Source organism: Palaemon carinicauda, chromosome 5 (genome assembly GCF_036898095.1).
Source record: "Palaemon carinicauda isolate YSFRI2023 chromosome 5, ASM3689809v2, whole genome shotgun sequence".
Classification (NCBI taxonomy): Eukaryota; Metazoa; Arthropoda; class Malacostraca; order Decapoda; family Palaemonidae; genus Palaemon; species Palaemon carinicauda.
Genome location: NC_090729.1, coordinates 177,937,970 through 177,961,455, shown reverse-complemented (window position 1 = coordinate 177,961,455; position 23,486 = coordinate 177,937,970). Strand labels below are relative to the sequence as shown.

At 40.9% G+C, this 23,486-nt stretch overlaps 1 protein-coding gene across 2 annotated transcripts in view; it reads right to left on the bottom strand.

The window, feature by feature from the left end:
• The window catches only part of LOC137641638 (fap1 adhesin-like), a 60,264-nt gene that overhangs the window by 20,016 nt on the left and 16,762 nt on the right, over window positions 1-23,486 (bottom strand). Inside the window, exons 2-6 of one of the 2 annotated variants that reach the window (XM_068374378.1) lie at window positions 17,508-17,599; window positions 9,615-9,641; window positions 5,344-5,475; window positions 4,259-4,375; window positions 388-465 (exon numbers count right to left, since the gene is read on the bottom strand). In XM_068374378.1, the coding sequence (XP_068230479.1) occupies window positions 388-465; window positions 4,259-4,375; window positions 5,344-5,475; window positions 9,615-9,641; window positions 17,508-17,599 (446 nt within the window). The remainder of the gene's footprint in view (window positions 1-387; window positions 466-4,258; window positions 4,376-5,343; window positions 5,476-9,614; window positions 9,642-17,507; window positions 17,600-23,486) is intronic. The other variant, XM_068374379.1, reaches the window with a different exon arrangement.

Genomic DNA, 23,486 nt, shown 5'->3' with positions numbered 1-23,486 from the left:
AAAAATCTTGTTTCACTGGTAGTGAATATTTTTGAGCTTTAGTTCTTGCAACACGAGATGAATATTAAATAATTTGGGCAGTACAACCAACAGGAAGACTATTTTTTTAAGGGTAAAAAGAGTTGATTTTGAAACATAAAAGTCTCAAAAACTTTTTTTTACCAATTTATGGCTGCATAACAGCTGGAACAACATAAAAGCGTATTGCAATATAATAGCAAACATTTGACAATTTACCATTTCAGCATGCAGTAATTTTGCTCAATTGAAATGTAACTGAGGGCAACAAAATGAACTACATTCACAATCTTGAAAAACCCTTTTTAAAAAATTTTAAACACACACTAGAACAACGATCAAAACATCTCTAGAAAACCCACAACTTACCTTCACCATTTCCAGCTGTGAGGTAATTTCATCGACATCCTCGCTAGACGTGGTTACACGGGATGACACATTGTCTAACTGTAAATTGCAACAAGCGACTTATAACACAAAAATATAAACAGGCAAAAAAGAAAAAACTCCAAAACAGATTGATGAATTACTGAGTGTGCCAACCTTGCCAGAAACATGCATGAGATGGAGGGATGTAGTACAGAATTTGGGTCATGTGACCCACCAGTTCCTAGGCCTTTGATCAGTCAGGTGCAACTGAGGGAAACCCTTATTGTAAAAGAAGTTGGACAGCAAGATAGAAAAAAGATAAAAGGAAATAGCAATGGAGGTAAAGTAGAAGGCTAAAAAGTGGGTTCTGTAGAGGGAACAAATGGATACTTTAAAGACCCTTCAGTAATGCCTACAGTGCAGAGTGCAAGGTACACTGATGGCACTACCACCCCAAAGTGGATAAATGCACTGGTGAAAATATCAGAGAAATTAATGGGAATCAAACTTATCAGAAACTTGGAATGAATGAATAATTCTTGTCTACAACAGCCTATAGCCATTCCCATATCATGAATGCTTTTAACTCAAATTTTCCTTTTATTGAAACTAATTCTCTCTACTTTCCTGTCCTGTCCCTTGCAACTTACACCCTTTCTCCTTGATATTCTTGGCTTCAAACTGGTATTAGGCCTATTACATCCACGTCTACTGTTTTCTGATCAACTGTTCCTTTTTCCATTTTTTTTTTTCAGATTCCATCTACTGTACTATTTACAAAACCCTCTCAAACTGTGCCTCAGAGTTTGGTGTGTCCTGAAGGTAACATAATATTCTAATTTTTCCAAGACTTTTCAATCTATTACATACGAGTAAAGAACCCAATAAGCTATGGCGGAAGCACAACTAAGAGGCAAATTATTCTTCATATTTATATGAAACACTTGAATAATCATGAGGAAAAAGATAGTACCTCTCACATTCCCTATGAATGAAGATTAATGCCAGGTTTATAGGTGTTATTCAACGCATTCTATAAGAAATGAACTAATATCTGCCAGAACATCTGAAAGATATAAAACCTTCAACAACAAAATGTTTATGTAAGATATAACTCAGCGGCATTTGGAATAACAATTAGGGAAATCTCAATGCTATGTTGTTGTTATAAATAGAAACATTAGGTCTAATCAACAATTTAATACCTCTAAATCTCAACACTAATTCATAAACTTTCCAATTGACAAAATAAAGTCCTTCTTTACTCTAATAAAAGTAATTTCTGTCACATCAAACACATTCTTCTGAAAAACCTTCAAAACATTCCCAGTACTCAATGATAAAGTCACCAATACTTATTTACCTACTTGAAATGACCTTAACAAAAGTCATGCATTACTAATATACATAAGTAGGGTTTTAATAGGGCCTTTTGGATGGGCAAACAAAAATGTTTTGTCAATATAATTTAGCTTCATACAGATTGCATAAAAATGACATGCAATTCAACTGCTTATAAAACATCAAGACAAATAGCATAACAGAAAAGTCAACACACACAATACAATTTAACATCAAATGAATAAACTGTCAAAAACTACTGTACATTACTTTCCTGTGCAGAAAGTTAAAATCATGACATTCATGTATAAGGAAGGAAAAAAAAAAAGTCTTTACCAGAATAATACTCATTACTTGAAACTAGTCCATACTCATGTTCTTTAAATACTCAAGTCACTTTACATTTGTTTCAGAGACCAAAAGAGCAGCAGTAGCCCTGGATTCTCTGAATGTGTGTTTATGAAGGGCTGCTATAAAGCTCTGCATTCCCCACCTCCAACCCTTAATTATCCTGAACCTTTAGGACTGATCATATTAAGCAGAGACGTCTGTCAATTAGTATTCTTACATCTTAGAATTCCTGATACTCGTATTGCAATGGAATTCCTGTCATATTAACTTGTGCCATTACAAATTGACTGGGGCTCCTTCACATGCCCAGACCAACATATGATATTTTGCTTGTTCCATCTTCTTTGAGTCTTAACAAAAAAAATATTGGTTCTTCAATGCTCTCCAAGGTTTATACTGTTTGTGCTTTCTACCATCGTGCCATCACTATCAACTCTGCTATCTGTGCTCAGTGTTATCTTTGTGTACTTTTTTGGTATATTAATATGTGCTTAGCAAAACTTTTTACCTTGTTATTTGGAAACCAACTAATGCCTGACCACTCAAAGTTACCATGAATATGCCATGATGCTTGTCCCTGTGAAGTTAAAATGAATATGCTCTGAATTCTTAATCTCTTTAGAAAGTTTCTTTTTCCGGGATTTTCTTTAATTCTATTCTTTGGGAATCATTCTCCAAACAACCACTTCTCTATTTTCTTTTAAGACCTGCCCATAGCCAATGCTACAGTGGAAAATAAAAGTTAAAATGATAGTAAAAGGCACCAGTAAAGACTACCACAGATCCATGAACTCTCTTCAACCATCACTAAAACATTTCTAAAGAATAGTTGTGTACTCTAAACCACTAGCCACAGCTTTGCAACAGAAAGAGAGGTTTGGTGATCTACTTTCACTAATAAGTTAAAATGATAGTAAAAGGCAACAGTAAACACTACCACAGATTCATTGACACACTCTCCAAACATCACTAAAACATTTCTTAAGAATGGCTGTTTATTCTAAACCACTAGCCACAGCTTTGCAACAGAAAGAGAAGTTTGGTTATCTACTTTCACTAATAGTAGATGCTCCCTTGAATCTCCCCAGGTGCAAAATCCTTCACACATGGATGTTATCTAGAGTCGTCTCAGATATAGAGGATTTCCAGCAGAAACACCACATATCTCCAAGCAATGCATTGATCTAATTATCAATCCCCACAAGGCTAAGTGAAACAAGTTAGCCATTTTTCTTCTCAAGGTGTTAATAGAAACTCATATTTTTCACCACTAAATGTTGCAGGTTCACATTTATTAAGTTTGTTGAAGTTCATGGACAAGATGATTATTCAGTGGGAATAGAAAGATTCAACATTATGAGGAAGTTCCTCCAAAAGAATATTAACCCTCCAAGGTGGTAAGTTTTAATGTCTTTCTGAGCATCCTCACAAACCTCAAGATCAGGCTCCTCTTTTAGATGTTGCAATGAAGGCTTTCTTTCTTTCGGCTTTTTTATCTTTAAACAGGTTCAGTGAACTTCATCATACACTATTTGGAGGTTACTCATATCAGGAAATGCATTTCTAGAGTTTTATCTTTTGCAGCAAAAATTTAAGGAGAAAACAAATTCCAGGTAACCAGGAAACTGCGCTCTGTAACATACCTTAAAGACCCGAATGAAGAAGTTTTGGGCAATTCAGTAGGTCAATCAATCAAACCCAAATTGCAGCTTGTGCTAATTTTAAGTATTTATTTGTGGGGTGCTAAATCTAACTTTTGAAAAATAAAACTTGTTCATTTCAACCCATTAATCTCAAGTTTCCTTATTCCTATCTATTGTTTACAATACAAAGTCCCTGATGCCCAGCCATCCCTACTTCATAAATTTCTTCAAGACAATAGTAAAAAAAAAATAGTTGTTAATTCCTGGAGATTCAAGGATACACAGGTGCAAACAGAATTACTACGACTACTTTTGCCTGTGAAAAGGAAATCTGAAGTGTTTGTGACATTCAAAAACCAAGAATGTGGACCAATCATTAGAAGTGAGTATGTATGTAAAAAAAAAAATTATCTAAAAAAATTGGATGTCTACTTCTAATGTAGGCATGTGTACTTGAACTTAATATGTAAATAGTGAAAAAAAAGCACAAACTTTATTGCATTATAAACATTCATAAATAGACCGAAATGACTCACCTCTGCACGAGCTTTTATCAATTCTTCATGAAGAGACTCGTTTTCCTCAGCTTTAACTCTGTTCTCATGGTCGATACGATTCAATGCCTCTAACAGTGGACCTTCTCGTGAGAGTTTCTGCCAGTAAAAAACTCATAATTAGGAACAAGTGACAGATTTATCCCTATTCTCATGCTGATATAGAACTCACACACCATTTAAATACATATACATATTATTTTGAGTAATCAGAAATTCTTATTCAGCCTAAGAATACAATATTTCATACAGAATGCAAGGATCAGAAACTAACAAGTCCATCTGTACTTCCTAGGTCAAGATATCTACAACTAGTCAATATAAGTACAGTACATAAGCTAAAGAAAGCCAATACGTTACACAAAAAGATAAAAATTACCAATACTAATTCATACTGTTAGTTCAATTAAACCCATGAAAAGTCTTGAAACAAGCAGTATATGGCACTGATGCCTATGATTCTAGTGACAAAAGTAGCCTTTTTTTTCCAGATATTCACATTAGTTTGAAACTTAATATTTTCTAAATCAAAATTTTACAAAACACTATTTTCAAAGATTAAATATCCTATTCTTTTACAATACATAACTCAATTATTACTCAAACACTGATAACATAACCATAGCAAAGTACAGACTTATAGCACTTCAGTTATACATACACAACGTATTGCATGGCATGCCTAGAAATGAAAAACAAAAGTATTAAACAAAAAGAAGTGAAATAGCTCAACTTCAAGAATCCTATACAAAAATACCTGAACTCATTACACTTCAACAGAAATGATCCCCTGTACAATAAAATGTATTAGTATACCATTCAAATTAACTAATATGTACAGTATAACAGTATTCTTTAAATACCAAAGTACCAAGCTAGTTGGAAAATTTTCAAAATTCCCGGCAGAATCAGGATGTAAAATAATGTTTTGAATATAAAAGATTGAAAATATTCTTCAATAAAAACATCATGCTATTTTCATACATTCAATAAGAGCAAATTTGCATAATTTCTAATCTAGTGTACAGTATATGTTTTTTTTCATTTTCCTCTGTAATTTAACTCACCAGCATCAGAAGATGTACAAAATAAATGGTGACAACAGTGCCAGAAACGATCAACAGAAAAACAAGCATGCCATTTGACACATGAGGTTCTGCTATTTCTGCCTCAAAGCCAAATGCCAAGCCCTCGGGAAGCTGAAATGTAAATGAATAATTATTAAGAAATAATAATGTATAATTTCAAATGCATTCCACAATGTAAAATCATGAACCATAGCAGTAATACATATAACACTATAGTGTTTCTTTTATGAAATTCATAAGAATTCCCTACTAAAGTACAAGCCATAAAAATACAAATGCACGAAATCTATTTAAATCAACTATTTTTACTAAAAATGCATCACAAACTCATCATAGATCTTCAATTGCAAAACATTCCTTTTTCACATAAATTAAGTCCTCTTTATACCTCTTTCAATGTCCTTTGGAAAAACAAACAGGCTTTAGTTGATAACAGTTTCTGAATCTAATTTTTAAATATCAAAAACATTCTAAACTTGGGAGATGAGAAGTTAAAACCCTAACTACTTACTGCAATCACTATTAAAAATCAAATAAAAATAAAGGTCCTTGTTATTTATAACAAATACAAAAACAAAAAATAATACATACATTATACTATCTTATTCATAATTCAGGATATGACCAAAATTCAATGATAAAGAAAGTGTTTTGACATATTTCTTCCCATCCTCCAGTTACAAAGCTCTCATTTATGCAACTAAGTTTATTACTATCATTAATATTATAGTTATAACTAGCTAACCTATAACCCTATTTGGAAAAGCAGTATGCCATAAGACAAAGGGAGCCAACATTGGTCAATTATCCTCGCGAGGAAAGGAAATAAGGTAATAAATACTGTAAATTATATGAAAAGTAATGAATAAAGAATATAAAATATCTTTAAGATCAGTAAAAATATTAAAATATATTGTCATATATAAACTATGTTACAGTATTATAAATGATTAAATAAAAAGCATAAAACAAAGATGTGCATAACTCAAAACACAAAATAAATGTGAACTTTATATGTTAGCATGCTGACTAAGATTGGATTTCTGTAACGTATACTTTATTTAATACGTTGTGTAGTAATGAATATATGTAGCCTTACATATAACTGTACTGAAACTTATAACAAATAGATTTTAGACAATCTATCCACTTATCCAAACTATATACACAAACAAAAAATCCAAACAGGTAACAACTGACAATGAAACAATATCCAACAAATTTTGTAGATTTGAGAACAAAGCCCTCAAAAGAATACTGAGAGTTAAATGGCAGGGCATGATTAGAAATGAAACTATAAAAGAGATCACTCAAGTGCTATATGTGAATGAGATCATGGGGAGGGGCAGGTGGAGATGGTTTGGGCATGCTCTTCGCACTCCTCAAGAATATTATTTCACCAAAATTTCAACTGCGCTCCACAAGGCACTAGATGAGTTGGAAGACCCAGACCTACATGGCTGAGGACTATGAAGTGAAGTAGGAGATGATAAATGGCGAAGTATTGATTTAAAAGTTCAAGATAGAGACGACTGGCGAAATCTAACCGAGGCCCTTTGGGTCAATAGGCGTAGGAAGAGATGATGATGATGAACAACTGGAGACCTGATTCCCTTAATATAGATAAACATACACATGCACACAAAAAGTCTGCAAAAAGATGCTGCAAGAATAACCCAGTTATCCAGTAATCATGAATAAAGAATAAGATACCCTAATGTTACACTTTGTAGGGACAAAACATTTCCTACAACACTGTTTATGAAGAATTCTGCAATATTTAAGTTTATGAGCATTTATCTTTGCACACATGATGTTCTTATATGGCTCAATTAGCATCATAGAGTCAAATTGGAAAACCTAAGTGCATCTCTCCAACTCCCATAATATTAATTTTCATGAGGTAATTCAAATTTCAGGGAAAAAATTAAATTAATGCTATAATGTCTGGTTGAAAGAGTTCGAGAAAAAATGACATTTAAAAATAGAAAGCAATAGAGCCGAGAATTTATTACTGTACTATTTGCAGGCAATTGCAGAGATTCTGTAGTAGAAATTACCATTCTTTACACTCTTTTATAGTTTTCACCCTTACTCATTCCAAATAAAGGATATTACAATATTTCTATGAACCTCCCCTGATGTTTATATTGCTGCTTCTCCAGAAGCTCGGTTTAACAGACATTTAGCCGTAAAATTTTAAAAAATTCAAAAATTTTCCCCGTTTTATTTCCCTTCAATAAACACACGCTCTTAGTGAAGGAGGGAAGATTTTAGAAGCAAGTGGTAACTGATTCGCATCTTTTTATTAGGGAAAGTAAATGGGAAAATTATAAAAAAATAAATTTTACGGGTACAGTATATGATGATTAAACTGAGCTCCTGGAGGAGAGGCAATATGAACATGAGGCAAGTATAAAGATAAATTTCATTGTTAAAATTGTATTCTTATAAAAAAAAATAAAAAAAGCTTCCCCCTGCATAATCTCAAGTCAAGGAAATTACCACCCAAAATTTTTCCAGCCAAAGAATACCGAGACATACTACAGTAGAAGCTGCGCACCTTACCCAACAAGCAGGCATAAGTAAATATCACTTATCTTTATAGAAAAGCTTAGAACAAGCAATGTTTACCATACTAATAGAGAGGAGTTCATAGTTTCATTTGTGTAAGAATTGGCGTGTGAAAGAAAATTGAGCTAAAACAAGGAAATTATTTTAAATTTGATAGCATAAAACCAACTCAAATTTAGACTACAGTAATTGTACAGAAAGATTCTCCTTCGAGCGGCAAACCAGATATGTATGGCACTAAAAATAAAATACGTCTGACCTCTCAACACAATGATGAATTATTTCCTTTATTACTAGATAAGCTTCAACCCTAGTTAGAAAAGCGGACTGCTACAAGCCTACAGGCTACAAGTTAAGCACACCAGTATGGAAAAAATAAACTACCCTATACCACAGAAGTAACGAAGAAAATACATTTAAATTATGAACCAAGAAACATGTTAGCTTGCTCAATAAAAACTGTCAGTGCTTTGGATTCAATAACAGAATGCATTAACACCATGGTATTGAATAACAAATTTACATATACTGTACTGAAAAGTCTACTGAAAAATAAATTGCTTTTATTTCGTAAAAAAATATATTGCTTTAACTCAAGAATTTTAGTAATACTGTTCCATTACCACTAGGATTAACCAAACTGGCAGTTGAAATGTTGGAAAAAAAAAGTAGACAAGCATGAAACCTATTAAAAACTATCACATACACAAGATGCAATAGGCTGAAATAGAGGCTATACAGTAAACAAAATTACAAAAATTTATGGGGGGATGCACCAATTCACTACAGACATCTAAAATTCAAATGGTAATTTATAAATGTAATCAGGAAATGCAAGAACCATGGAGTACAATAGTAAAGCCTAACAGTCCCATTTTGTTCTATGAAAAGGTTTCAGTGTTAAAACTAAATATTTTCTTCACATAACTTCACTTGCAGTTATTCTCATCTAAAACAAAACGTAACACGAATGGTTTTATTTCAAAACATCTACAATGACTGAGTCAAGAACACGCCCAACTTTATAGACTACCTCAGCATATCTTAATACTGCATATTCATATCAGTTTCTTGCTGTACAAATAATTCAAAAGTAAAACTCAAGACCTTACTTTTATATCAACTACTAATCTGCCCAATTACCACGTCAAACCTGTTAATGATTAATATCTATGGCCAAATTGGATACCTGATTTAGACCATCACTTTATAAATCACATTCAATAGTCTATCTCACTATGCAATACAGTATATGAAAATTTCCCTCAAGAAATATGAAATCCCTTATGATTCTATATCACTGATAGAATAATGCGTTCTCATCCACTCAGCATTTATGATCCTAAAAATTCAAATGATACAAACCTCAAACAATTGGTCTCAACATTCCCTAAATAAATTACTGTACCTTCATGTAACTTGAAAGAAAGGAAAGGCATTTTGTACAATATAAAATGACCCAATGATCATACAATGTTGTACAATAAATACAAAATGCAAAATTTTAATCAAGACACTTTTTAATTCAAATAAAACCTCCTGCCATTCACAGGTGGTGTAAGGCAAAAAACTAATTGTCTAAGATAACTTTGTTATGATAGACTTTCTAAAAACAAACAAAACCAGCTTATGGGCCACACATCAAAGCAAGCAAATAAAAGCCTTAATACCAGTACCTGAACAGCTCCTGATAAAGCCAACCACTGTTGGAGAGAAAAACAGTAACAATGTTGTAATCCCTCCTTTATAATACGCCACTGTCTGTTTAACTTTTGACATACCTTTCGAGTATTGCAAATTAAACATAACACAAGATTCATGCTCTTTATCTTGGTGTGAAAGAATTTAAGTGCAAACACCAAATCACTATCAACCTCAGAATTATTTAAAAGCATTTAATGCTGGATTCATTGCCAATACATGCGGAGTACATTGGGGAATTTTTTTCCCCTGAGCATTGTAATAAATAAAGCATTTTCTTGCATTTACTGTTTCTCTTAGTGGCATTAAACTTACAAGTAATCTTTTCTGAACAGTGTCATAGAAATTAAAAATGTTATTTTCCTTAGTAAAATAAATTTTTGAATATACTTACCCGATGATCATGTAGCTGTCAACTCCGTTGCCCGACAGAAATCTAAGGTCGGGATACGCCAGCGATCGCTATACAGGTGGGGGTGTACACAACAGCGCCATCTGTGAGCAGGTACTCAAGTACTTCTTGTCAACAAGAACTCAATTTTCTCCTCGGTCCACTGGTTCTCTATGGGGAGGAAGGGAGGGTCCTTAAATTCATGATCATCGGGTAAGTATATTCAAAAATTTATTTTACTAAGGAAAATAAAAATTTTTCAATATTAATCTTACCCGATGATCATGTAGCTGATTCACACCCAGGGTGGTGGGTGGAGACCAGCATACATGTTAACATGAGAAGCTAAGTATCCCGTATTTCATTTTAGCAGTTATTCAAAATAACAAACATAAAATAAATAAGTACCTGGTAAGGAAGTCGACTTGAACCATTACTCTGCCTTTTTTAAGTACGTCTTCCTTACTGAGCCTAGCGATCCTCTTAGGATGCTGAGCGACTCCTAGGTGCTGAAGTATGAAGGGCTACAACCCATACTAAAGGACCTCATCACAACCTCTAATCTAGGCGCTTCTCAAGAAAGAATTTGACCACCCGCCAAATCAACCAGGATGCGGAAGGCTTCTTAGCCTTCCGTACAACCCAAAAACAACAATAAAAAGCATTTCAAGAGAAAGATTAAAAAAGGTTATGGGATTATGGGAATGTAGTGGTTGAGCCCTCACCTACTACTGCACTCGCTGCTACGAATGGTCCCAGGGTGTAGCAGTTCTCGTAAAGAGACTGGACATCTTTGAGGTAAAATGATGCGAACACTGACTTGCTTCTCCAATAGGTTGCATCCATAACACTCTGCAGAGAACGGTTCTGTTTGAAGGCCACTGAAGTAGCGACAGCCCTAACTTCATGTGTCCTTACCTTCAGCAAAGCAAGGTCTTCTTCCTTCAGATGAGAATGGGCCTCTCTAATCAAAAGCCTGATGTAGTAAGAAACTGCGTTCTTAGACATCGGTAAAGCAGGTTTCTTGATAGAACACCATAAAGCTTCTGATTGTCCTCGTAATGGCTTTGTACGTCTTAAATAGTACTTAAGAGCTCTTACTGGGCAAAGTACTCTCTCTAGTTCGTTCCCCACCAAGTTGGACAGGCTTGGGATCTCGAACGACTTGGGCCAAGGACGAGAAGGAAGCTCGTTTTTAGCCAAAAAACCGAGCTGCAAGGAACACGTAGCCGTTTCAGATGTAAAACCTATGTTCCTGCTGAAGGCTTGGATCTCACTGACTCTTTTAGCTGTTGCTAGGCAAACGAGGAAAAGTGTCTTTAATGTGAGATCCTTAAAAGAGGCTGATTGAAGCGGTTCGAATCTTGCTGACATCAGGAACCTTAAAACCACGTCTAGGTTCCAGCCTGGTGTGGACAACCGACGTTCCTTTGAGGTCTCAAAAGACCTAAGGAGGTCCTGTAGATCTTTGTTGGTGGAAAGATCTAAGCCTCTGTGGCGGAAGACCGCTGCCAACATGCTTCTGTAACCCTTGATCGTAGGAGCTGATAGGGATCTTACATTCCTTAGATGTAACAGGAAGTCAGCTATCTGCGTTACAGAGGTACTGGTTGAGGAAACTGCATTCGCCTTGCACCAGCTTCGGAAGACTTCCCATTTTGACTGATAGACTCTGAGAGTGGATGTCCTCCTTGCTCTGGCAATCGCTCTGGCTGCCTCCTTCGAAAAGCCTCTAGCTCTTGAGAGTCTTTCGATAGTCTGAAGGCAGTCAGACGAAGAGTGTGGAGGCTTGGGTGTACCTTCTTTACGTGCGGCTGACGCAGAAGGTCCACTCTTAGAGGAAGAGTCCTGGGAACGTCCACTAGCCATTGCAGTACCTCTAAGAACCATTCTCTCGCGGGCCAGAGGGGAGCAACCAACGTCAACCGTGTCCCTTCGTGAGAGGCGAACTTCTGAAGTACCCTGTTGACAATCTTGAACGGAGGGAACGCATACAGGTCTAGATGGGACCAATCCAGCAGAAAGGCATCCACGTGAACTGCTGCTGGGTCTGGAATCGGAGAGCAATACATCGGGAGCCTCTTGGTCATCGAGGTAGCGAATAGATCTATGGTGGGCTGACCCCACAGGGTCCATAGTCTGCTGCAAACATTCTTGTGAAGGGTCCACTCTGTGGGGATGACCTGACCCTTCCGGCTTAGGCGATCTGCCATGACATCCATGTCGCCCTGAATGAACCTCGTTACCAGCGAAATCTTTCGATCTTTTGACCAAATGAGGAGGTCCCTTGCGATCTCGAACAACTTCCTCGAATGAGTCCCTCCTTGCTTGGAGATGTACGCCAAGGCTGTGGTGTTGTCGGAGTTCACCTCCACCACCTTGCTTAGCTGGAGGGACTTGAAGTTTATCAAGGCCAGATGAACTGCCAAAAGCTCCTTGCAGTTGATGTGAAGTGTCCTTTGCTCCTGATTCCACGTGCCCGAGCATTCCTGTCCGTCCAGTGTCGCACCCCAGCCCGTGTCCGATGCGTCCGAGAAGAGACGGTGGTCGGGGGTCTGAACAGCCAATGGTAGACCTTCCTTGAGAAGAATGCTGTTCTTCCACCACGTCAGTGTAGACCTCATCTCTTCGGAAAGAGGCACTGAGACCGCCTCTAGCGTCATGTCCTTTCTCCAGTGAGCAGCTAGATGATACTGAAGGGGGCGGAGGTGGAGTCTCCCTAACTCGATGAACTGGGCCAGCGATGAAAGTGTCCCTGTTAGACTCATCCACTGCCTGACTGAACATCGGTTCCTTCTCAGCATGCTCTGGATGCATTTTAGGGCTTGACTGATCCTTGGGGCCGACGGAAAAGCCCGAAAAGCTCGACTCTGAATCTCCATACCTAGATAGACAATGGTTTGGGATGGGACGAGTTGGGACTTCTCTAAATTGACCAGGAGGCCCAATTCCTTGGTCAGATCCATAGTCCATCTGAGATTCTCCAGACAGCGACGACTTGACGGAGCTCTTAAAAGCCAGTCGTCCAAATAGAGGGAGGCTCTGATGTCTGCCAAGTGAAGGAATTTGGCAATATTCCTCATCAGTTTGGTAAACACAAGAGGTGCCGTGCTTAGGCCAAAGCACAGGGCTTGGAACTGGTACACGACCTTTCCAAAGACGAACCTTAGGAAAGGTTGGGAGTCTGGATGGACGGGGACATGAAAGTACGCGTCTTTCAGGTCTAACGAGACCATCCAGTCTTCCTTCCTGACCGCTGCTAGGACCGACTTCGTCGTCTCCATCGTGAACGTCTGCTTGGTGACAAAAGCATTGAGAGCACTGACGTCCAGCACCGGTCTCCAACCTCCTGTCTTCTTCGCTACCAGGAAGAGACGGTTGAAGAAGCCCGGGGATTGATGGTCCCGGACTATGACTACCGCTCCCTTTTGTAGCAAGAGCGACACCTCTTGTTGCAACGCTAGCCTCTTGTCCTTCTCCTTGTAGTTGGGAGAGAGGTTGATGGGAGACGTTGCTAGAGGGGGACTGCGGCAGAACGGAATTCTGTACCCCTCCCTTAGCAACTTCACAGACTGAGCGTCTGCACCTCTGCTCTCCCAAGCTTGCCAGAAGTTCTTGAGCCTGGCTCCCACTGCTGTCTGGAGAGGAAGGCAGTCAGATTCTGCCTTTTGCGGACTTGGAACCCTTCTTCGATTTGCCACGGTGACTGTCGGCACGGGTACCTCCTCTGCTGGAGGTTCTGCCACGAAAGGGCGGGATGAACCTAGTTGCTGGTGTGTCCACTGCGGCAGAACGGAAAGGTCTAGGCACGGAAGGTAAAGCTTTAGCCTTACGTGCGGAAGAAGCCATCAGGTCATGGGTATCCTTCTGGATCAACGAGGCAGCCATCCCCTTGATCAGCTCCTCCGGAAAGAGACACTTGGAGAGAGGAGCAAACAACAACTCCGACTTCTGGCAAGGAGTGATCCCAGACGACAAGAAGGAGCAAAGATGTTCTCTCTTCTTAAGCACTCCCGACACGTACGAAGCCGCAAGCTCACCAGACCCATCCCGAATGGCTTTGTCCATGCTAGACATGATAAGCATGGCAGAGTCCTTATCCGAAGGGGAAGTCTTTCTGCTTAACGCTCCCAAACACCAATCGAGGAAGTTGAAGATCTCAAAAGCACGAAAGACTCCCTTCAACAGATGATCCATGTCAGAAAAGGACCAGCAAATCTTAGATCGTCTCATAGCCAGCCTGCGGGGAGAGTCAACCAGACTTGAGAAGTCGCCCTGGGCAGAGGCAGGAACTCCCAAGCCGGGTTCCTCTCCCGTGGCATACCAGACGCTAGATTTGGAAGCAAGCTTGGTAGGCGGAAAGATGAAAGCAGTCTTTCCCAGTTGCTTCTTGGACTGCAACCACTCTCCCATAACCCTCAAAGCTCTCTTGGATGAGCGTGCGAGGACAAGTTTGGTGAAGGCAGGAGCTGCTGACTGCATGCCCAGAGCAAACTCGGAGGGAGGAGAGCGAGGGGTTGCAGACACAAACTGTTCCGGATACAAGTCCCTGAACAAGGCAAGGACTTTCCGAAAGTCTAAGGAGGGAGGCGTAGACTTGGGTCCTTCTAAGTCGGAGTGCGGTTCGTCCAAATGTGCAGCTTCGTCATCCGATACTCCATCATCCGAAAGCTGAGTAGGAAGTGGCAAAGGTGGAGCAGAAAGCTGAACGGCTGAATCCGGCAGCACGGGTGCATGCGTAGCTGCTGCGGATCCAACATCATGCCGCTGCTGGTCAGTCTGCGAGCTGGCAACAACAAAAGCAGAGTGCTGGTGCGTGGGAGGGACTGCCGTGGGTTGCGGAGCAAGCCGTATGGGATGCGGAGCATGCCGCATGGGTTGCGGAGCATGCCGCATTGTGTCAAAACACGGCAGCTCTACAGCACCTTCCCACTGCTGATGCGGTAGCTCACGCATGTCAACGGAGGGTGCAGCATGAACATGCGTCTGGCAGGGTGGACTGCGCATCGGTGGTGGAGCTCTCACAGGTGGAGTGTGGGAGCAGGCAGCCGCAGTATCTGCTGAGCGCACAACCGTGGCAGGTTGTAGGTTAACTGGTGCCGTGTCAACCTTCTCAGCACGATACTCCTGCATAAAGGAAGCAAGCTGAGACTGCATAGTCTGCAGCATGGACCACTTAGGATCTACCGTGGTTGGTGCGGCAACAGACGGAGTAGTTGCCTGCTGCGGAACCACTCTACCTCTCTTGGGAGGTGTGCAGTCTTCGGAAGACTGCGGCGAGTCCGAACTGACCCAGTGGCTACACCTGGGCCGTTGGACTCGCTCGGAAGGGACCTTACGCTTGAGAGGTCGTGAGACCTTGGTCCAATGTTTCTTCCTCGAAACTTCTTCCACAGACGAGGAATGATAGGGCTCATTCGTCTGTTTGTGGATGGGACGATCTCTGACAGATACGTCCGCAACCACTGAGGGTACATCCGTACGCTGATCAAGGCCTGCCGAACCCTTTGGTCCTTCGACATTGCTTCTCCCCTGGGCTTGGGAGCTTGCAAGAGGTCCCGGACTGGGAGGACGACTGGCACGAACAGATGTACCCTCATGCGCAACACTGACACTGACACTTTTCACTTCACTTGCACTCACAACACTTCCCACTGCACTTTGCGCTTTCAGCTCTTTGACATCTGCCAAAAGCTGATTACGGTCATTAGCCAATGACTCCACTCTGTCACCAAGAGCCTGAATGGCACGCATCATATCCGCCATGGAGGGCTGAGCACTAGTAGCAGGGTCGGGAGTCACCACTACAGGGGAAGGAATAGGTTGAGGGGCATGGGGAGAGGAAAAATCAAAAGAGCGAGAAGAACTCCTCCTGATCCTATCCTTCTCTAGCCTACGTGCATTTTTAAGGAATTCGTTAAAATCGAATTCCGAAAGCCCAACGCATTCCTCACATCGATCTTCCAATTGACAGGATTTACCCCTACAATTGGAACAAACGGTGTGAGGATCTATGGAGGCCTTCGGAAGACGCCTAGTACAAGCCCTAACACTACACTGCCTGTACTTAGGGACTTGAGACTGGTCAGACATCTTGAATTGTAGAAATAGTCAAGGGGGAATTCCAAAATCTAGCAAAGTTCGTTAACAATTAATTAAATCAAAAAGCTTGCTAAGCTAATGATAAAGAATCCTGAATAGCGAAGGCTAAAATCTAGAGCGAATACATCACCAAAATCGTGAAAAACAACTCCAGAATCAACAGCGTATCCAAGTAGGTCTTGCCGGTGGCACGACAGAGGAAAAATTGAGTTCTTGTTGACAAGAAGTACTTGAGTACCTGCTCACAGATGGCGCTGTTGTGTACACCCCCACCTGTATAGCGATCGCTGGCGTATCCCGACCTTAGATTTCTGTCAGGCAACGGAGTTGACAGCTACATGATCATCGGGTAAGATTAATATTGAAAAAAAAAAATTAAACTTTGGAATTTAAGAGCAAAGAGAATGAAACTGCAGCAATGAATATATATATACTGCCCGAGCCTAGGCACATTACAAATGGAAATTTATCTATTGGGTTAAAAGATAATGCAATGATAGTTCACTAAGCCTTTAGGCAAATATGTTTCAAGGAGGCAACGATTAACCAAAATTTACAAATCAAAAAATTTTCAGGAATAAATATGGTGGGGGATGATTTGTTTTCTTCAAAATTTTAAACTCTCAATAATAATTTAATAGTTTTTGGCAAATTTAAAAGGGTAAAAGTACGGAACATTAACGCACAAATATCAAAATATAACCATACCAAATATTATGACGACTTTATAAATACAGGTATTGGGATAAATGGCTGGTGTATATTACCTAATTAAAAGATCACTATTACTCTTTCTAAGAAGTACCACATGGATGAGTGTTGGCAGCATATTTCATTCGCATAATACAATGTTTTTTGTTCCAATTACTGTGCTGTACATGAATGAATAAGAATGAAACAAATACAGTAGCATTTAAACCAAACCAGTGAAAAAACTGAACGTCTGTTTACATAAACAGTAAGGTAATGTCAAATTACTTCTACAACAATAAAACACTTGGTTAAAATTAGAAAATCCCTCTAGCTGACGAGTCATATTGCAGTAAGCAACAGATTGGAGTGCAGTAGCAGTGAACATTTCTAAGATTCAAAATTTATGCAGTACAGCAATGCACTTTAACATATGAAGTTATCTTTCAGCTACAGTAAATACAGATTAAGATTGGACGGGCAAAACTTTTAGTAAACAACTACAAGAGTGAATGATCAATCATTGTAAACCTTGAGATTCCTAAAGAGATGCAGTTTAGGAAAATAATTTTCTAAACTTAATAAAATGCTAAAAAATCAAGTGCTTACAAGGACTAAAACAAATTTACGAATAAACTGTGTACAATCTGTAATTAAAGCCCTATTACCAAAAATATTGTCTTACCAGATTATGAGATGTCTTTAAGAGGCCTTCAGATAACGACATTTCGGCCGTTTCACCATCTGATTCCGAACCATCCATAACTGCGCCTTCACCTAAGCAAATGATAAACAAAAAATTAATAAACAGTCATCCTATGCAAAGCCATCCATAATACTATAATTAAGATTAAATAGATACAATTCTTTGGGCATAATCACCGGTATATTCAGTTTATTACAAATTAAATTTGGAATCCAAGATGAAAATCATGTATGTTTTATAAGAAAAAAAATATATAAATACTGTAAAGGTTTTCAGTTTTACTAATACAGCACACTACTCTAGATCATATCACATTATAAGACTTCTAAAAAGGAAAAATGTTTTATCAATTATACTTCATAAGCAATGTTCTACAGTATATGCAATTCTGAATACTGAATTATCTGGCAAAATATAATGTTGTACAGTACTTACAAGTTTCCACACTTGATTTCTAGTAACATAAGAATCTTAGAAAATAAATAAAATGATTGAATTATGTGGCAGTTTAATACACTACCAAATCAAACTCAAGCAAAACTAAAGCTAAAGTTTAAAACAAGGTTTTCAACACAATTACGACAGATGCCTACAGTATATGAACATGAACAATTCGTCAGTTAATAAACCATTTAAATTGTATTCATTCCTTGTTACAATATGACACGGAATGGTAAAATCTAACAAATAAATGTCCACAAACAGTTTCAGATAGAAATAATTTTACTATAAAATTAACAGGATTTTTTAACAATGCCAACACTTCATTCATGCCACTTACAAACTACAATATGTATAAAATATGTTATTTTTATTAATAAAATAAATTTTTGAATATACTTACCCGATAATCATGTAGCTGTCAACTCCGTTGCCCGACAGAATTCTATGGAGGGATACGCCAGCTATCACAATACTAGAAGGGGGTGTACTTACCAGCGCCACCTGTGGCCAGGTACTCAATCATTTGTTGTTGACACCTCCTCAATTATTCCTCGGTCCACTGGTTCTCTCTGGGGAGGAAAGGGAGGGTCGATTAAATCATGATTATCGGGTAAGTATATTCAAAAATTTATTTTATTAATAAAAATAACATTTTTCAATATTAAACTTACCCGATAATCATGTAGCTGATTCACACCCAGGGAGGTGGGTGAAAACCAGTGTACATGATTAAAGGATAGCTAAGTATCCCAAATTTCATATAACAGTTATCTCAAATAACAATGAAATAATAAGTACCTGGTAAGGAAGTCGAATAGAACCGTTACTCTGCCTTTTATTTAAAGTTCGTCTTCCTTACTGAGCGCAGCGTTCCTCTTGGAGGCTGAATCAACCCAAAGGTGCCAAAGTACAAGGGGTTGCAACCCTACTAAAGGACCTCTACCAAACCTTTAACCCAGGCGCTTCTCAAGAATGAATAGACCACCCGCCAAATCCAAGGATGCGGAAGGCTTCTTAGCCTACCGTAACAACCATAAAAACAACAATAAAAGTATTCAAGAGAAAGGTTAAAAAGGTTATGGGATTATGGGAATGTAGTGGCTGAGCCCTCACCTACTACTGCACTCGCTGCTACGAATGGTCCCAGGGTGTAGCAGTTCTCGTAAAGAGACTGGACATCTTTCAGATAAAATGATGCAAACACTGACTTGCTCCTCCAATAGGTTGCATCCATAATGCTCTGCAGAGAACGGTTTTTATTAAAGGCCAACGAAGTAGCTACAGCTCTTACTTCGTGGGTCCTTACCTTCAGCAATGCAAGGTCTTCCTCCTTTAAGTGAGAATGTGCTTCTCTGATCAGAAGCCTTATATAGTACGAAAGCCCATTCTTGGACATGGGTCTCGAGGGTTTCTTGATGGCACACCATAAGGCTTCTGACTGTCCTCGAATAGGTTTAGACCTCTTCAGATAATATTTGAGAGCTCTGACAGGGCAAAGAACTCTCTCTAGTTCGTTACCTACCATGTTGGAGAGGCTAGGTATTTCGAACGATCTAGGCCAAGGACGTGAAGGAAGCTCGTTCTTTGCTAGGAATCCAAGCTGAAAAGAACATGTAGCTGATTCGGTTGTGAAACCAATGTTCTTGCTGAAGGCATGAACCTCACTGACTCTCTTAGCTGTTGCAAGGCAAACGAGAAAAGCAGTCTTGAGGGTAAGATCCTTGAAGGAAGCTGACTGGAGAGGTTCGAACCTAGATGTCATAAGGAACCTTAAGACTACGTCCAGATTCCAGCCTGGAGTGGAAAGACGACGTTCTTTAGACGTCTCAAAAGACTTGAGAATGTCTTGAAGGTCCTTGTTGGAAGACAGGTCCAAACCCCTGTGGCGGAGGACTGAGGCCAACATGCTCCTATACCCTTTAATCGTAGATGTTGAAAGGGATCTCTCATTCCTAAGATGAAGAAGGAAGTCAGCTATTTGGATCACAGAGGTATTGGTAGAGGATATTGAATTGGCTCTACACCAGCTTCGGAAGACCTCCCACTTAGACTGGTAGACTCTACGAGTGGAAATTCTTCTAGCTCTGGCAATCGCACTGGCTGCCTCCTTCGAAAAGCCTCTAGCTCTAGCGAATCTTTCGACAGTCTGAAGGCAGTCAGTCGAAGAGCGTGGAGGTTTGGGTGCAACCTGTCTACGTGTGGTTGACGTAGAAGGTCCACTCTTAGAGGTAGAGTCCTGGGGAAGTCGACTAGCCATTGACGTACCTCTGTGTACCATTCTCTTGCAGGCCAAAGGGGAGCAACCAGCGTCAGCCGTGTCCCTTCGTGCGAGACGAATTTCTGCAGAACTTTGTTTATAATCTTGAACGGAGGGAATGCGTACAGGTCGAGATGGGACCAGTTCAGAAGAAAAGCATCTACATGAACCGCTGCAGGGTCTGGAACAGGGGAACAATAAAGCGGAAGTCTCTTGGTGATGGAGGTGGCAAACAGGTCTATGGTAGGTTGACCCCACAACGTCCAAAGTCTGTTGCACACACTCTTGTGGAGGGTCCATTCCGTGGGAATGACCTGATTCCTTCTGCTGAGGCGATCCGCTGAAACATTCATATCGCCCTGGATGAACCTCGTGACCAGTGTGAGGTTTAGACCTCTTGACCAAATGAGGAGGTCCCTTGCGATCTCGTAAAGGCTCCTCGAATGGGTCCCTCCTTGCTTGGAGATGTAAGCCAAGGCTGTGGTGTTGTCTGAATTCACCTCCACCACTTTGCCTAGCAGGAGGGACTTGAAGTTCAACAGGGCAAGATGGACTGCTAACAGTTCCTTGCAGTTGATGTGGAGTAATCCTTGTTCCTTGTTCCATACTCCTGAGCATTCCCGTCCGTCCAAGGTCGCACCCCAGCCCGAGTCCGATGCATCCGAGAAGAGATGAAGATGGGGGGTCTGGATGGCCAATGATAGACCCTCCTTGAGAAGAAGATTGTGCTTCCACCACCGGAGAGTGGTCTTCATCTCTTGGTTGATAGGGATAGAGACTGCTTCTAGAGTCGAGCCCTTGTCCCAATGAGCTGCAAGATGGAATTGAAGAGGGCGGAGGTGGAGTCTCCCTAGCTCGACAAACAGGGCCAGAGATGAGAGGGTCCCTGTGAGACTCATCCACTGTCTCACTGAGCAATTGCTCCTCTTCAGCATGCTCATGATGCACTGTAGGGCTTGGTTTATCCTGGGGGCCGATGGAAAAGCCCGAAAATCCCGACTCTGAATCTCCATTCCCAGGTACACAATGGATTGGGAGGGAATGAGTTGAGATTTCTCTATATTGACTAATAGACCTAGGTCTCTGATTAGATCTAAAGTCCAAGAGAGGTTCTCCAGACAACGACGACTCGTGGAGGCTCTCAACAGCCAGTCGTCTAGGTAGAGGGAGGCTCTGATGTTCGATAAGTGCAGGAATTTCGCTACATTCCTCATCAGATGAGTAAAGACCATAGGAGCTGTGCTTAGGCCAAAACACAGGGCTTGGAACTGATAGACAACCTTTCCGAAAACGAATCTCAGGAAAGGTTGGGAGTCTGGATGAATGGGAACGTGAAAGTATGCATCTTTCAAGTCCAACGAGACCATCCAGTCCTCCTGTCTGACCGCTGCTAAGACCGACTTGGTCGTCTCCATTGTGAACGTCTGCTTGGTGACATACTCGTTGAGAGAGCTGACGTCCAGCACCGGTCTCCAACCTCCTGTCTTTTTGGCCACAAGAAAGAGACGGTTGTAGAAGCCCGGGGATTGATGGTCCCGGACTATAACCACTGCCTTCTTCTGCACAAGTAGCGACACCTCCTGTTGCAATGCTAGCCTCTTGTCCTCTTCTTTGTAGTTGGGAGAGAGGTTGATGGGCGATGTGGTCAGAGGCGGTTTGAGGCAGAATGGAATCCTGTAACCGTACCTCAGCCAACTGACAGACTGTGCGTCTGCACCTCTCTTCTCCCAGGCTTGCCAGAAGATCTTGAGCCTGGCTCCTACTGTTGTCTGGAGAATCTGAGAGTCAGTGCTTTCCCTTAGATGTCCTGGGTCCTTTCTTAGACTTGCCCCTGTGAGAGTCTGGACGGGAGCTTCCTCGGCTGGGGGCTCTACCACGAAAGGGCGGTATGAACCTAGTGGCCGGGGTATCAGCCACTGGAGAGCGATAAGTCTTGGGGACAGAGGTGGTAACCTTAGACTTACGAGCCGATGAGGCTACAAGATCGTGCGTGTCCTTCTGTATCAGGGCAGCCGACAAGTCCTTAACTAGCTCCTCGGGAAAGAGGAACTTTGAGAGTGGAGCAAAAAGGAGCTGTGACCGCTGGCACGGTGTAATGCTGGCTGAGAGGAAGGTACACAGTTGTTCCCTTTTCTTCAACACCCCTGATACAAATAACGACGCTAGCTCACCCGATCCATCCCTGATAGCCTTATCCATGCAGGACATAATTAACATGGCAGAGTCTTTGTCCGCAGGAGATGTTTTCTTGCTGAGGGCTCCCAGGCACCAGTCGAGAAAGTTGAACATTTCGAAAGCTCTGAACAACCCTTTCAGAAGATGATCCAGGTCTGAGAAGGTCCAACAAACCTTCGAGCGTCTCATCGCAGTCCTCCTAGGCGAGTCCACCAGACTTGAGAAGTCAGCCTGGGCAGAGGCAGGAACTCCCAAGCCTGGTGCTTCCCCTGTGGCATACCAAACGCAACCTTTCGATGCGAGCTTCGTTGGAGGGAACATGAAGGAAGTCTTGCCCAGGTGTTGTTTAGACTGAAGCCACTCCCCTAAGGTCCTTAAGGCCCTCTTGGAGGATCTAGCTAGGACAAGCTTAGTATAGCTCGACTTAGCTTGTTGCACGCCTAGCGAAAACTCAGATGGAGGAGAGCGGGGAACAGCAGAGACGAAGTGGTCAGGGTAAAGCTCCCTGAGTAGAGCCAAGACCTTTCTAAAATCAACAGACAATGGAGAAAGCTTAGACTCCTCCACGTCTGATGAGGGATCAAGATGTGCCTCCTCATCATCCGACACTTCATCAGCAGAAGGTAGCGAAGCAAAAGGACCAGAATGCTGAACCGCAGAGTCAGAACGGGTAGGAACAACAACAGAGGTTTCCTCAACTTGAGGGAAAACCTGAGGTTCAGACTGCATAGGCTGAACAACAGTCGGAGCAGAAGGCAGGTGCAAGGGTGAAGGAGGTTGACTCCTAGCAAGAGTTGCACCCAAGGATTGCACCAGCTGAGCGGAGGACGGAGGCGGAGTAGTCCGTTCCTGTTCCTGAGAGATGAGTGGAGCATGAGAAGGTTGAGGCTGCGCAGAACAAGGTAAAGTTCTAGCAAGCTGAGGCTCCTGAGGCGCAAGTGCATGGTGTAGATGAGCTTGCCTAGATGAGGGTTGAACTCGGTGCAGCGCTGGTTGAGCAGACAGACTCACGGAGGGGAGAGGTTGTTGTACCCCAACCGAGAGTTGCACCACTGGTGGAGCAGCAAGGGGAGGAGGAGGAA